This window comes from Pseudophryne corroboree, chromosome 2 (genome assembly GCF_028390025.1).
Source record: "Pseudophryne corroboree isolate aPseCor3 chromosome 2, aPseCor3.hap2, whole genome shotgun sequence".
Lineage (NCBI taxonomy): Eukaryota > Metazoa > Chordata > Amphibia > Anura > Myobatrachidae > Pseudophryne > Pseudophryne corroboree.
The window spans coordinates 526,766,944-526,783,075 of NC_086445.1; the positions used below are offsets into that span (position 1 = coordinate 526,766,944).

At 43.2% G+C, this 16,132-nt stretch overlaps 1 protein-coding gene across 1 annotated transcript in view; it reads right to left on the reverse strand.

Moving 5' to 3' along the window:
* Positions 1-277: 277 nt before the first annotated feature.
* LOC135050937 (uncharacterized) overlaps positions 278-16,132 on the reverse strand; it is a 402,015-nt gene continuing 386,160 nt past the window's right edge. The window contains exons 4-6 of the mRNA XM_063957177.1: positions 12,424-12,545; positions 6,962-7,072; positions 278-421 (exon numbers count right to left, since the gene is read on the reverse strand). Of these exons, the coding sequence (XP_063813247.1) occupies positions 6,994-7,072; positions 12,424-12,545 (201 nt within the window). The 3' untranslated portion in view covers positions 278-421; positions 6,962-6,993. The remainder of the gene's footprint in view (positions 422-6,961; positions 7,073-12,423; positions 12,546-16,132) is intronic.

Consider the following 16,132-nt stretch of genomic DNA (forward strand, 5'->3'; position numbering starts at 1 on the left):
GTAAGAATGTATCCATAATTAGTTGTTTTCAGCAACAAGCCAAGATTGTTGCTGCAATTGAAGTGTATGTTATATTTATCACAAAATGCATTAGGTGTTCTACAGTATGTTTTCAAATGGAAGAGTAGTACCGAGTAATCATTAAATCTTTCAATGTGAGATTATATTTTATGTTGTGTTTGTGTTTTCTCTTTCTCACAAACAAAACACTGAGAGCATGCTTCATAACAAGAGCAATTCCAATAAGCAGTATCAATTACAAATAAATACATTTAGATTTAATAAATATCTATTTATTGTTATACAAAACACAGAAGTCAAAGTCAACAGGGGAATCAGAAGATGGATAAGGAGCAATATAACCAGTTGTTGATGGAGAAAGTATATTTTGTTGATATCTCTAGATACGAGTTTTAACCTGCTGAGAGAAAAAAACATACGTATATTCAAATGTTTTGTAAATAAGAACTTTCGTAAAACTTTTCTGCAGCACCCAGTTTAGGAAAACGTTTTAGTATATGGTGCAGTGAAACATTTAAGTACCAGCAATATATAAAAGAATCTTGGATTATTACTTATATTCATTATAAGTGTTCACTTATAAGATCACATGATCATACACGTTGAGTATCCCATATCCAAAATGCTTGGGACAAGAAGTATTTTGGATATCGGATTTTTCCATATTTTGGAATAATTGCATACCATAATGAGATATCATGGCAATGGGACATAAGTCTAAGCACACAACACATTTATGTTTCATATACACCTTATACACACAGCATGTAGGTCATGTTTGCCAATATGTAACAAAGTTTGTGTACATACACACAATTCATTTATGTTTCATATACACCATATACATACAGCCTGAAGGTCATTTAATACAATATTTTGAATAATTTTGTGTATTAAACAAAGTTTGTGTACACTGAGTCATCAGAAAATAAAGGTTTTACTATCTCATTCTCATTCAAAAATTCCGTATTTCGGAATATTCCATATTTTGGAACATTGAATATGGGATACTCAACCTGTATCAACTACACAGAGTGGAGGCAGCCATTTTCTGAGCTTTATTAATACCAGTGGGGGCTGCTGCCCGTGTGCTGCAGCATATAGCGCACGTGTGTGTGTGTGTGTGTGTGTGTGTGTGGTGGTGGGGGGGTTATTATATATTCTTTGCCATACAGTATCTTTAATGTTTTTAAAACGTGCAATGGTTGCCCTGTCCCTGGGGAGCAGCAGCGCTGTGTTTCACAGCTGCTGCACCAGGGACTCCTTCCTGTATAAGCCTGCCCCCAGACTCCTGTGTACTGTAACTAGCCAATGGGAGTCTGGGGGGGGGGCGGGATGCTGAGTGCTGCATCCACAGCTGCTGAACCCCATGACTATAAGGCTTCTGTAAAGTTTTAACCTGTCCCCACCACCACCACCTGCACAGGCAGCTGTCACCACTGATTAATACTCAGAAGAATGTAGCCTAATAGTTCACTGAGAACTGGGAACATAAATTAATATTTTACAACCAATAATTATAAATAAGATGAAGGTTCCTTGTGCATGTGTGTGACTGTTGGGCCTGACAAAATAGTAACCTCCATTTTATATGGATGTGATATAATTTGTTGACAGTGAACATGTCAACAGTCATCAGGTCATCATGAAAATGAATACCCGGATGATATGTCAACATGATCAACTGTTGACAAACCATCTGGGTGGCCTAGTGAATCTCTTACCTTCTTGACTCCTGATGCAGCTTCCTGGTCCCGAAAATCATGTGAGGGTCACTTCTGGGTTAGACCTTTAAGGGACCGGCGGCTTTTGAAAGTATTTCCCCTCTATCCCTAGTCCCTCCACATACACAATCATACTTGAGATGTGATTGTTCTTACATTGTCACTGATTATTGATAGTTCTGATGAACATGCAGATTCATGAATATAAACTATTACAATCTATTTATTCGATTTGTGATTCTCATCTCTCAAAACCATCTGCTGTGACTCCATACACACTCCACAGATATCTGACTATGCTGTTGGAGGAACATTGAAAGAAGTATTGGACAGAATGGTTGGTAGAGCACACACCCTTCCAGGTTTGCCCTATATTTTGCTATTGCGTCACAGACATATTAGGCTGAACATAATACCAAATCAACAGATGCAACCTGTTTTGTTGAGATAAAATTTGATTGTGAGTGCGTACACACTCTTACAGTATCTCAACAATAAACCAGGGGCAGGGGTGTTTCTAGAGAGGAGGAGCCCCATGTGCAAGCTCCTTCTGTGCCCCTCCTCTCTAGCCGGCAGGGGATTCTAGTGCTGTCCTAGAGTCTACAGTGCATGTGCAGATCTCAGTGATTTATCTACTGCGAATGCGCAAAACACCAGGAAAATGGCGCCGTGACATTCTCCCAGTGATCTCTGCAGGGCTGCTGCTGATCCACGGGACTCCGAAGGGCAAGTTTAAAAAATAGTAGGTGCAGTGTACACGGTGTGGGCCCTCCTGGACCCCAGGGGCCATAGTGCACTGCACACACTGCACGCATTATAAATACGTCAGTGATGAATAATATGATCTGTACCCAGCTTTAGGCTGTCCTGTCATAGTAAATAATCATTTTCATTTAGCTTGTATGGACTGTGGTCTGACACAGCTAGACCCCAATTTAGTTAGGCACACATGACAAATCTAGAAAGAACGACTTGTCGCCATGTGGCATCGTACTATCACTACAGTTACTATAAATTTACAACTAAATGTATTTATTTTACTTATAATCCCACCAATATTTCTATCACCACCTTTAGAATATTCTATTGGTGACACAATTGGTGTGAGTGTTATGCTGGGTACACACTCCCACAATATATTGTGCGCATTGTATAGTGTGTACTCGCAATTGTGTGAGCATGTCTGTCATCAGATGGGACAACCCCATGGACAACGCAATGCATTTTACATGCGGGATGTAACAATATATCACACTGTCATATAGTGTGTACGGCGGCACTATACATATATTATTACATTGCATCAGGCCATCATTGGGTCACACAGCATTCTAGTGTGTACCCAGCTTTAGGAACACCCACTTTGTTAAGTTAAAAACCATTAAAAAAAACATAGATTAAACATAATTGCCAACATTTTTAAACAATCTCAGTGAGACTTTTCTATGTGGTAGATGCACCTACTGTAACCATGTGGATCCAATTGCCTAGAATTGGACATCTGATCCATGAAAAGCATAGCAAATAGGCAGTTGAAATGAGGAAACAAGTTTCTGCCATTCAGACATTGCTTTGGTTCTGAATTTCTAATTTTTTTCTGTTATTTTTATATGGTTCTTAAAAGTGTTTTTCCCTTTTAATAATTGATACTGTAGATGGGGCAGCTGAATCCAAGGCAAAGGTAAAGGTTGTATTAGAAATGGTGTCTGGTCAAGGAAGTTAGCAAAGAGGTGAGGAGGAGAAGTAAATCCAGTAAGGAGGAAAACAAATCAGTCTAGAGTGTTGAGGTTTTGTTTGCTGAAAACGGATTTGGAATGGTGAAAGAGTGACAGAGAAAGGGAATTGTTAAAGTAGAAAAGATTATGATCACAGAGAGGAAAAGAGGGAGTTGGTAAATGTCACGGCAGTGTTAAAAAGTGAGATGAAGCGATAGCCTACTAGCGTGAGTGGGAGTGGAGATTCATTTATGAGGTCAAAAGAGGAAGAGAGGGACAGGAGTTTGCAGGCAGCAGAATGTGTGGGATTGTCAATAGGAATGTCATCCAGGATGATAGAAGGAAGGTCAGAGGAAAGAAAGAGGAGGGGCCATGTGGAAAGGTTACAGTATGAAGGAAGTGGGAAGTAGGGCCAGGGGGATGTAGATAACCACCACCAGAAGGTGGACAGAAGTGCAAAGGCAGAAAGAGTGAAACAGGAGAGAAAAGAAGGGCAGGGTTCTATGGTAGGATCCATATGGAGCAGGAAAAGATTCCCATGTCACCCCTTGTTATCAGGTTGGGGGTAATGGGACAATGAGGGACCTCAAAAGAGAGAGCAACAGGAGGTGTGGTGTAAGTTGAATAAAGCAAGATAACAGTGAGAGCCAGAATATAGAGGCAGCTGGAAATAAAATAGCTATGGATGGGAAAAGTTTGTTACAGATAGATGGCACAAGAGGAAGCAAAGGATTGATAATAGGTGATATGGAGGGGTAATTGAGGTTGTCAGGGTTACTGGTATAAAGTACAGGGGGAAAAAGAGGAGTAGAGTATGGGGATGGGATGTGATGAGCATGGGGTGCAGAGGAGAGAGAGAGAGGATTCACATAGTGAAAGGTGGTAGGTAATGGACCACAGTGTGAGAAGAATGGCATAGACTACTGAAGGGAGGAGAGGTAATGAAGGGGAGAAGTGATGTATATGGAGAAGGAGGGTATATGAACTGGGTGGCATGCTGAGGGTGGAAGTTGAGAGTTGAGGAATGAGCAGTAGGTGATGTTACGGTAACAATGATAATCACAGTAGCATAAAATAACAAAGAGCATATTAGAAACAAATGTACTGCAAATGGATTACAAAGAATAGTGATATAGTAGCTAACAAGAAAATATAACAGGACTTAATAAGATGTGGTTGTGGATATACAAATGAATTAGGTGGTAAGATATTAGAATCAGAATCAGCTTTATTGGCCAGGTGTGCTCACATACACTAGGAATTTTTGCGGTACAGTGCATTGCCAAGCAGCAACATGAAGGGGGAATACATAGCATAAGAAGGTGGGAAAAACGTAGCATTCATTACAAACATTACACGTATGACTTCATACTGCACATTGCACCTGTACGATAGACTCGACTTATTATACATATTATACATGTTAGACTTTTTATATATTGTTGAGCTGGTGGACAGCTAGTGGGAAGAAGCTTTTAATGGATCTGGTCGACTTCACAGGAATAGACTTGTAGCGTCTGCCTGATGGAAGCGGTTCAAAAAGTTTGTGACCTGGGTGCTGCATATCTGCCACGATTTTCTCCGCTCACTTCCTGACCCTTGATTGGTATAATTCCTGTACGGGAGGGAGGTCAGCCCCAACAATCTTTTCAGCTGTCCTCAACACCCTTTGATATATTTGAAGCTAGCTTTCAAATATTGTAAATGGAACACTGAAGGATGAAAGTGTAAGCAAAGTGTAAGTAAGGTAAGCAGGGCTACACCAGTGATGGTATATAGTCAATGGAGTGACATTTAAAAGGAGGGTGCAGGAGAATAAGGAGGCAAGAAGAGGCAGATGAATATAATGTCAGTGGATGCAAACTGCCCCCCAACCCCACCCCACCTCCCCCAACAATATAGTACACTAAACCAATTGTGCCATCAAAATATTGGCAGCAGATTACCATAGGTATCGATAGAATGATGTTGGTTCCTGTTCCAGGGTAGGGATTTCAGAAGTATGGTAGGATTCAGATGTTATGGAAAAAGGTGCAACAATGAGGAAAGGGACAGTGGGTTAAAGGTACCATGTAGGAACTAGTGGAGAAAGTGTACAGGGGATGGACAAGGGGCTACCCAGACCTCCTATTTGCAGATCAAGTAGGAAAGCAACCAGGAATCAGTGTACAGGTCCAGGTAAATTGATGCAAACAAACTGAAAAAGTCAAGAGAGGAGGACATGTTGCAGATTCTAGACAACATAAAGTTTTGCAACTGAACATAGGTTGAGGATGGTGGTAGAAGGGTAAGTGAGGTCGTCTGGAGCTGAAGTGTAAGAACTCAGGAAAAATATAATGAGATTATGACCTCAAATACTAATATCAGCCTAGAGTAGTACTCAGATGCCTGAAGGAACAATGGCCCTCATTCCGAGTTGTTCGCTCGTTCTTTTTCATCGCATCGCAGTGAAAATCCGCTTAGTACGCATGCGCAATGTTCGCACTGCGACTGCGCCAAGTAACTTTACTATGAAGAAAGTATTTTTACTCACGGCTTTTTCTTCGCTCCGGCGATCGTAATGTGATTGACAGGAAATGGGTGTTACTGGGCGGAAACACGGCGTTTCAGGGGCGTGTGGCTGAAAACGCTACCGTTTCCGGAAAAAACGCAGGAGTGGCCGGGGAAACGGTGGGAGTGCCTGGGCGAACGCTGGGTGTGTTTGTGACGTCAACCAGGAACGACAAGCACTGAACTGATCGCACAGGCAGAGTAAGTCTGGAGCTACTCTGAAACTGCTAAGTAGTTAGTAATCGCAATATTGCGAATACATCGGTCGCAATTTTAAGAAGCTAAGATTCACTCCCAGTAGGCGGCGGCTTAGCGCGTGTAACTCTGCTAAATTCGCCTTGCGACCGATCAACTCGGAATGAGGGCCCATTTGTGCGGATAATTAGACCACAGGAGTCACACTGGATCCAAAAGAGGCAGTACCAGGTGGAGGAGGAAGAAGTCTGGAAGACTAAGCCAGAGCCACAGCCTCAATCAGTGGCTGCAGTACAAGAAAAGATTCAAAGCGGGTCATGAGAGAAAGCGAGAGAGCAGAACTTGAGAAGATGGAGGCCAGCAACTGCTGAAGAGGTAGATGGCAGCAGCAGGAGTTTGGTCAGTAAATTCACTGCTTGTATATTGGCAACAATGCTATATCTTTTACAGTAAAATACAAATAATCTACCTTTCAGCTCTACTACCCTATACAGTCTGTGGTAATGTTCCGCCCTTACACAAACCCTCTCTGGCCGTATGCTCTGAGCAGCAATATATATTCTACCTGGTGGTACTGTACACAAGATTGGGTGGTAGTGGATACACCATGGATATGACCCCATTGCTAAATTGCCATTACTTGCACATCTACAACCTGAAATTATAATAAAAAAGTTGGCTAATATGCTTTAAGCAAGAATCATAGTAAACACATCAATGAGCCAAATGTGTAATAGAGAAGCAAAAGAAATTTACCTTAATACTTGACTTCAGTTCTAGATAACATATCAGGATGGTCTCATTCTGCTGCCATTGACGGTGGGAAATGAGTTATTTGCCATAGTTCCCATACTGTGAGGATTGACCCTGAAACATGACATGGTAAAATAAATCTCTGACGTGCTTGCAGCTGTATCATGGATTTGTGGAAAAATGTAACATAGGTGGTATGTGCTACTATAATAATAATTATACTGCCTATACTGTACTTATAGTAAGGCTTAGGGCCCGATTCAGACCTGGTCGAATGACTGTGCATGCTTATGCACCGCAATGCGCAGATGTGATGCCAAACAGTGGTGTGAAAATTTTGATCGCTAGGCGTTCACAAGGTGAATGTCAGGAAGAAGTTTGTGGGTGGTAACTGGCCCTTTTCTGGGAGCGTCAGAAAAAATGCAGGCATTTCCAAGTGTTTTAAGGGTGGGTGTGTGACGTCAGCTCCGGCCCCAAACATCCTGATTCTATCGCATTGTAGGAGTAAGTCCTGGGCTATGCACAGACTTGAAAAATAATTTGGATTTGCTGATGTCCGCTGTTTGGTGAGGCTTTCGCACGGCTTACACATGCATTCGCACACTTGCACGGGGCGGGTTTTTACTCTCTATGGGCGGCAAATATCTGATCGCAGACCTCTGCAAATTTGCAAAGGAGCGATCAGGTCTTAATTAGGCCCATAAATTGGGAACTTTGCAACATTTTTATTCTCTGTTTTGTACAGAGGGCATAATTCAAATGTGATTGGAGGTGCTATCACTGCTGCTTCCAGTGCAGTGATTGCACTGTATTACAAGCAGACAGCTCCTGCTGCATTAGTGATCCGACCTGCATCCTAGGATGCAGCATCAGATCTCTCATTCACTATCAGGCAGCTTGTGGCACCTGTGGTGCCATGCAATCCGTCCGTCTCAGAGGCCAGAAAATCTTTGTCATGTGATGGAGATCCCTGGCCTCTTCCCTCCACCACAAACGGAGGTCATCATCACCTCCTTTCAGCCACCCAGACCACTGACCATCTGCTGTCATCCTGCTACCTTCATCACAGGATCCATTCGCGCATGTCCACAATGGGTACTGTGCATATGGAAAGTACCAATAATTAGCACTTCGCAAATCCCATACTAGTTGCTACGAGATTTTAATAACCCCCAGTATACATACTGCAACCTACAGTAACAATGTATGCTTGGACAACAGGAGCATTCCCTTTGAAGAACCATGCATACCCCTACAGAACAGAACCCAAAGTCAGAGTGCTGAGGCATAAGCGTGCTATCTGCTGTGAGCAGGGCCGGATTAAGGGCCACACGGGCCTGGAACTGAAAATTTTCAAGGGCCAATGCCCTATACTGAGAAGGAGCCCGAGCCACGAGGGCATGTACACTCTATACACTATGTGCTCCAATGTCTCCCTAAATACATAAACATAGAAAAATTGGATAATATTGTGAGAAAACTACAAAAAATATTTTAATACTTATCATTTATGATTGTTTGGCCAGCTGGGCATCTGGTCATCATCCTGCTGCCAGGATGATGGGTTTATTTTTATTAGGTGCCTGGAGCTGGAGCTCCATCCGCCCCTTTGTTAAACTGGCTCTGACTGTGAGACTGTAGATAAGTTGCATGATCTCCCCAACAATGGTATCTTCCTTGCTCACCAAAGCAGTGTACAATATTCTCCACAAGGCTGCAATAATTTTCAAGGCAATTAATTCATTGGAATTAGTTTTACATACTGTAGCTATAACCAAGGCCATTGGTATGTTATATTCATGTGTTTCCTTCTGTCGCATATGACAAAAAATATTAAAGGAAATTATTTAGAAAAAAAATGTTTCAATGAGGAAACAACCAATCAGCTGTGAAAAACAGTAGAATCTAAACAGAGTGAATAGTATATAACTGATCTTAGGTGTGTTATGGTTTTAGGAGGTCCACCGGGGGCGAACACAGGCCCTGAGTAAATGGGGGGGATCATTCAAATCCTGGCCAGCATGGTTGAAACCCCCTAAAAGAATAAATAGTCTGCAAAGGGGGGTGCCAGAGGCTGCTCGTGGGAATAATGTACCCCTTAGCAGCTGACCTGATCCGGGTAATTGGCAACCTGCACCAACACCCCCACACACAAACACCCCGCTCCCCCTGACAACCATAGGTCTTAGCGTCATGTTTTTCTGCAATGGGGATCAGAACATTATTTACTCAATTTACACTGTTGTTTAATGCACTTTTTGTCAAGATAATGCTAATCTGTTAGCAAGTACTGCAAACAAATAAATTAGAGCCTTCTATGTATTGCTATTTCATTTAATTAACATTTCCATTTACTAGTACATGTGTTTGCAAAAATAAAAAATATAAAATTTAGCTATTAGCTTTTATCTTGCTTGCGTACTGCAATTGAATTGTTATTATAGTAGGTTTATTTAAAAGTATTAAAAGGAAATGTCTTCTTTTATATTGATCCAATTTCCTGTAGAACTTGACATGCAGCTGTTGAAAGACAACATTAATTACAGTAAAGGTGCATATACGCTGGGCGTTTTTACCCAGCGTGTATGCACAGCGATGATGTGAACATCGCTGGCAGGAAAAACGCTTAGTGCATACACACTGATGTTCACGGGGGAAGGGGGAGGTGTGAACCACTTTCCACGGTAGGAGCTGCGGATTGTGGTTCACTCAGCTGTACAAACAGCCAGACGGACGGCGGTGGCTGCCGATGATACGGGAGTGCACATCAGCGCTCACCACTCATTGCCCGGCCATACACAATGGCCGAGTTTGAGCTCAAAGTAGCTCAAAACACCAAAAGTGAGCTGCTTTGAGTTCATAATCGGCTAGTGTGTATGGGCCTTAAGTATAGTTAAAACCTCACACTGTCTTGGCTTTAACGGAACATGGTGTTAGAAATTCAATTTGCATCCTAAAAATTTACCGTACACTTAATGGGCATTTCCATGGAACCTATTTGAAATGTAATATTGACTCTTATGAATACAGACTGGCAATAAGCAAAACTTGTTTTCCAAATTCTGTATTTTTTGTGTTCTTTTTACCTTATGAAACGCTGAATCTCAAGAAACTTTTACTGCAAAGAACCATTTTGCTCATCTCCATTAACAAGTAAATATCAAGAAGAATACATATAAAAGATGAACTTACAGTGTATATGGAAAGATTCGAATGCAGTTTGTTTTTTATTATTTCAACTTTCATTTTAATTCTAAACCACTGACATACAGTGCCCCCTTTTCCATTACACCCTATGGCATGAATGTGAATGTACTGTAGTATTATAAAAAGCAGAGCCATAAAGGGATGTAGTTATGTGACTAGCGGTCAGGAGGCCGCCGATCACAACACCGACACCTCCATCCCGCCCCCTGAACATCCAGACAGTCGGGATGCCGACTAACAGAGACTATTCCCACTCGTGGATGTCCACGACACACATAAAGTGGGAATAGAACCTGTGGCGAGCGTAGCACACCCCCCCCCCCCCTCCTCCAGGCACTCTTTGGCCGGGATCTTGGCGCTGGTGAAACAGCCCCAACCCACCACAACTAGCGGTGTGCCAAGTTATCCTTGTACGCAGCGCAGTTCGTCTGGGGTGGAGCCAGCAGCAGCAGCAATGTCTATTTTGTCGGACAAATGGGAACTGGAGAGCTGCACAGCATCTCCGAGCACTCCTGGCAGTGCAGTTACTACTGCACTGGGAGTGAGCAGCAATGGAGTCTGATGACCAGCTCCATCAGCCGCACTCACAGGACATCAGCCGGACTCACAGGAGTTAGTGACAACAGTGCAGAGTCCTGCCGCTGCCTGGGTCATCTGTTGCTGTAGCTGGGTGGCGATCCCATTGTATGCAAGCTGCACATCACTCTACACTACAATGTCGGGCAGCCAGTGCCGCCCACAATATGGTAAGCACAGCTCCTCTCTCTGCTGGCTACCTCACACAGTGCCACCCATTTTGATCCCTCCCTCTGGCCCGCCTCTCTCAGCTGCTGGGTACCCTGACAGGAGGCACAACACAGCGCATCTCTTTCACGCTGCTCCTTTGTCCCAGCATCCTCTCTAATGGTCATTGGGGGTCTTTTAGTTATGAACTCTCCTCTCTGAGTGGGATCTCACTTGTGTCAGGGGCTCTACCATGGCATAATATGTATAAGGGGCTCTTTAGTGCTGTAACTTGTAGAAGCGACTCTAATGTGTGGTGTAATTTGAATAATGGACACTACTGCGTGGTGTAATGTGAATTGGTACTATTCTGTTGCCACACCCCTTCCCGTGAAGCCACTCCCTTATATTTTTGACGCATGCCTCTGGCGCGCGCACTGTCCCTACTTTGAATATGTGTATTCTTAGGGGGAGGGGGGGGGGGGGGGGTGTACCAATTCTGTTTCAGGCACAGGACACCAAAATGTCTAGTTATGGCTCTGATACAAAGGGTAACATACACATGATACAATAGATACTATACATTGCAATGCAAAGCAAGTGGTATACAGAGGGAACACTGGGAGTAATTCATGTTTGTAAGGAATTGCACTGTGGCAGTGCAATGCCGTGTAAATAAAATTCATATGCAGAAGGAGGCATCTGTAAGTAATAGACGTATCCTGCATGCATTTGAGAGATCGGAGTGCTGTGTCTGAGGATGTAGCCTTGAATTACCACCGTGACCATTGGTCTCGATTTGCAATGTTTTTAGACAACAGCCTGGCTGCGTAAGTGGAAGCTTATTCAGGCTGGTTGTCGGATCTGGACAACTGGGTTCACTAAAGCAAGGTTCACATTATACATTTATCTGTCCAATCTGGCTGGTTGGAATGAAAATCTGGTAATGTACGGTAATGTACAGTATGGAAGTGACAATAACTTGCTCCCAAAGACTGTAAAATGCACAGAAATAATCGTTAAGATAAATTGGTTAAATAAAAAAAAAATTCCAGCATGCGGCAGCAAATGGTCGATTGCCATATGCCAGATTGGACAGGTAACTGTATAGTGTGTACTCAGTTTACAACTGCGTCTGACGACACAGACCCTGGATCAGTCATGCTTACAAAATGGTGGTTACACCCCCCCCCCCCCGTTTTGAGGAATAGTGCTTGGTGCTTCTCTGCTCCACCCCCCAAATGACACAGCTTGGCAAATACGCTGCGGCTGACGGGGCTGTGAGCAATATTGCGAACTCCATACTGCACATGCATCTACGCAGCCCACAACCATCGGAATAATGTTCTAATCTGAATTAGGCTCACTGTACCTTATGAAAAGAGTAGAAATAAAAAATGAATGTGTGTAGTCTTAAAATGTACTGTATGCAACCCATTTATTTCTTCCCACCCACTTCTTTCAGCTTACAACCCAAATTTACTGCTTACACTTTATAGTTTTTGGTAGATATTGCTCAGAAACATCAGACTTACCTAACGATACAAGGAAAATATTGTAGCCAATTCACTACTGTGCATGGATGGTAATTCATCATTGGAGGGTAGGGCGCACAATATACAGGTGGGGCATTTTGCTGATGGTTCATTTTGTCAAACTAGTAAATATAGAAGAAATCAAATTAGATTTTTATTACAAATTTTCATCATAAAAGTCACCAAAAAGATTGTACTCTGAGTGTTCTTAGTTATATAATAGTTGTCTGTCTTGGTACATGGAGTTCAATGCTCAATTCAAACATGTTAAATTGCACCCATCCTTTTCCCTAACATTCAATGGCTAAAGAAGGTTTTGGCCACCCATGGCTTTTTCACATTTTTCTAAATTTCTGTAATAAACAAGTGATTGCATTAGTAGTCTCTTCTTCCCCCTATCAGAGCTATTACATGGTAGAACCACCTAAGGCAGCAACTATATTGTAGCTCTGAGTTTATTTGGGTAAGTGTCTAAGCGTTTTGCACATCTAAAAATAAGAATTTAAGCCTATACTGATTGGCAAAATTGTACAAACACCATCAGGCTGGATGGTGAGCATTGGTAGATTATTTTTAAATATTGACACAGATGCTCAGTGGGATTGTGATGTGGGATTCTACTAGGCCATTTCAGGTCTTTAACCATTTTGTTGATAAATCACTTCAGTGTGACCTTGCTGTATGCTTCGGATCATTGTTACGCTGGAAAATACATTTTATTAAAATTATTAGCACTATAGCACTAAGCACCTTCTATTTTATGAGGAGTATAGTCCCTGCCACAGAGGGGATGGTAACAGGATCCCAGCACTTAAAATCCCATGCGCTAAGTACTTTCACACAAAACTTTGGAGATATGCACAAGCTCGAGCAACGTTTTCCCATCGCCCGAGTGATCGTAGTGTGATTCACAGGAAGTGGGTGTTTCTGGGCGGAAACTGGACGTTTTCAGGGAGTGTGCTAAAAACCGCAGGCGTGTCAGGTAAAAACGCAGGAGTGGCTGGAGAAACGGGGGTGTGGCTGGCCGAACACAGGGCGTGTTTGTTGCGCCAAACCAGGAACTAAACGGACTGAGGTGATCGCAGTCTAGGAGTAGGTCTGTAGCTACTCAGAAACTGCAAGGATTTATTTAGTAGCAGTTCTGCTAATCTTTCGTTTGCTATTCTACTAAGCTAAGATACACTCCCAGAGGGCGGCGGCCTAGTGTTAGCAATGCTGCTAAAAGCAGCTAGCGAGCAAACAACTCGGAATGAGGGCCAATGCTTCGTCCATTGTGGCAGGCATCAGAGTGGACCCCTCCATAAATAGCTATGGCAGCTGTGGAGGCCATGGATACTGCATCCAGACACCTCTAGTGTTATATATATTAGGCCCTCATAATAGTCCTCCTAAGTGAGTACTTGAACCACTTTCCTCCACCTCTGCTCGTGGCCCTCATAGACTTACCAGCAGAGGCCTTCAGATTATATGGCAGAAGTGCTCCACTCTCCTAAATCCATGATCCAGCTATCCCTCATTTTATGTCCATTGGCTTCAGTGCAAATCCACTGATGTGCTTTCACAGATGCGACATCGGCAGACCATCACCTCCACCATCGGACATTGCACCTAGGCATGGAATGTCTGAGGAAACATGGCCACCAATATCAGTGGAAATGCATCTTTAATGCAGTTGCTGGCACCAACATGACAGTGACACACCCTGTTTTTTAGCCACACCCCAGTTACTGCCCAGAAATGCCCATGGATCTCCATGCAATTTCCAGCAGTAACCATCGAGGTGCATGCACAGAGGGAAAACATTGAAAGCTTTTGTCTGATGCTTTCCTTGCATTAGACTTAGAATCATCCCACAATATGTAGAGATGTGCAGCGGGCATTTTTCGTGTTTTGGTTTTGGATTCGGTTCCGCGGTCATGTTTTGGATTCAGACACGTTTTGGCAAAACCACCCTTTCGGATTTTTGTCGGATTCGGATGCGTTTTGGATTCGGGTGTTTTTTTTTCAAAAAAACCTCAAAAACAGTTTAAATAATAGAATTTGGGGGTAATTTTGATCCTATAGTATTATTAACCTCAATAACCATAATTTCCACTCATTTCCAGTCTATTCTGAACACCTCACACCTCACAATATTATTTTTAGTCCTAAAATTTGCACCGAGGTCGCTGGATGACTAAGCTAAGCGACCCAAGTGGACGGCACAAACACCTGGCCCATCTAGGAGTGGCACTGCTGTGTCAGACAGGATGGCACTTAAAAAAATAGTCCCCAAACAGCACATGATGCAAAGATAAATAAAAAAAGAGGTGCAAGATGGAATTGTCCTTGGGCCCTCCCACCCACCCTTATGTTGTAAAAACAGGACATGCACACTTTAACAAACCCATCATTTCAGCCACAGGGTCTGCCACATTACTGTGGCTGAAATGACTGGTTGGTTTGGGCCCCCACCAAAAAAGAAGCAATCAATCTCTCCTTGCACAAACTGGCTCTACAGAGGCAAGATGTCCACCTCATCATCATCCTCCAATTCCTCACCCCTTTCACTGTGTACATCCTGCTCCTCACAGAGTATTAATTCGTCCCCACTAGAATCCACCATCACAGGTCCCTGTGTACTTTCTGGAGGCAATTGCTGGTAAATGTCTCCACAGAGAAATTTATAATTCATTTTGATGAACATCATCTTCTCCACATTTTCTGGAACTAACCTCCTACGCCGATCGCTGACAAGGTGACCGGCTGCACTAAACACTCTGTCAGAGTACACACTGGAGGGGGGGAAACTTAGGTAAAATAAAGCCAGTTTCTGAAAGGGCCTCCAAATTGCCTCTTTTTCCTGCCAGTATATATACGGACTGTCTGACATGCCTACAGTGATGCTGTCACTCATATAATCCTCCACCATTCTTTCAATGGAGACAGAATCATATGCAGTGACAGTAGATGACATGTCAGTAATCGTTGGCAGGTCCTTCAGTCCGGACCAGATGTCAGCACTTGCTCCTGACTGCCCTGCATCACCGCCAGTGGGTGGTTTTGGACATTTTATCCTTTTCCTGGCAGCTCCAGTGGCGGTAGAAAATGAAGGAGGAGCTGTTGGCGGGTCACGTTCCGCTTGACTTGACAATTGTCTCGCCAGCAGGTCATTGAACATCTGCAGACTTGTGTCTGCCGGAAAGAGAGATACAACATAGGCTTTAAACCTAGGATCGAGCACGGTGGCCAAAATGTAGTGCTCTGATTTCAACAGATTGACCACCTGTGAATCCTGGTTAAGCGAATTAAGGGCTCCATCCACAAGTCCCCCATGCCTAGCGGAATCGCTCCGTTTTAGCTCCTCCTTCAATCTCTCCAGCTGCTTCTGCAAAAGCCTGATGAGGTGATTGACCTGACTTAGGCTGGCAGTGTCTGAACTGACTTCACATGTGGCAAGTTCAAAGTGTTGGAGAACCTTGCACAACATGGAAATCATTCTGCACTGTGCTTGAGTCAGGTGCATTCCCCCTCCTTTGCCTATATCGTAGGTAGATGTATAGGCTTGAATAGCCTTTTGCTGCTCCTCTATCCTCTAAAGCATATAGAGTGTTGAATTCCACCTCGTTACCACCTCTTGCTTCAGCTGATGCAGGGCATGTTCATGAGTGTTTGCTGGTGCTCCAGTCTTCGGCACGCGGTGGCTGAATGCCGAAAGTGGCCCGCAATT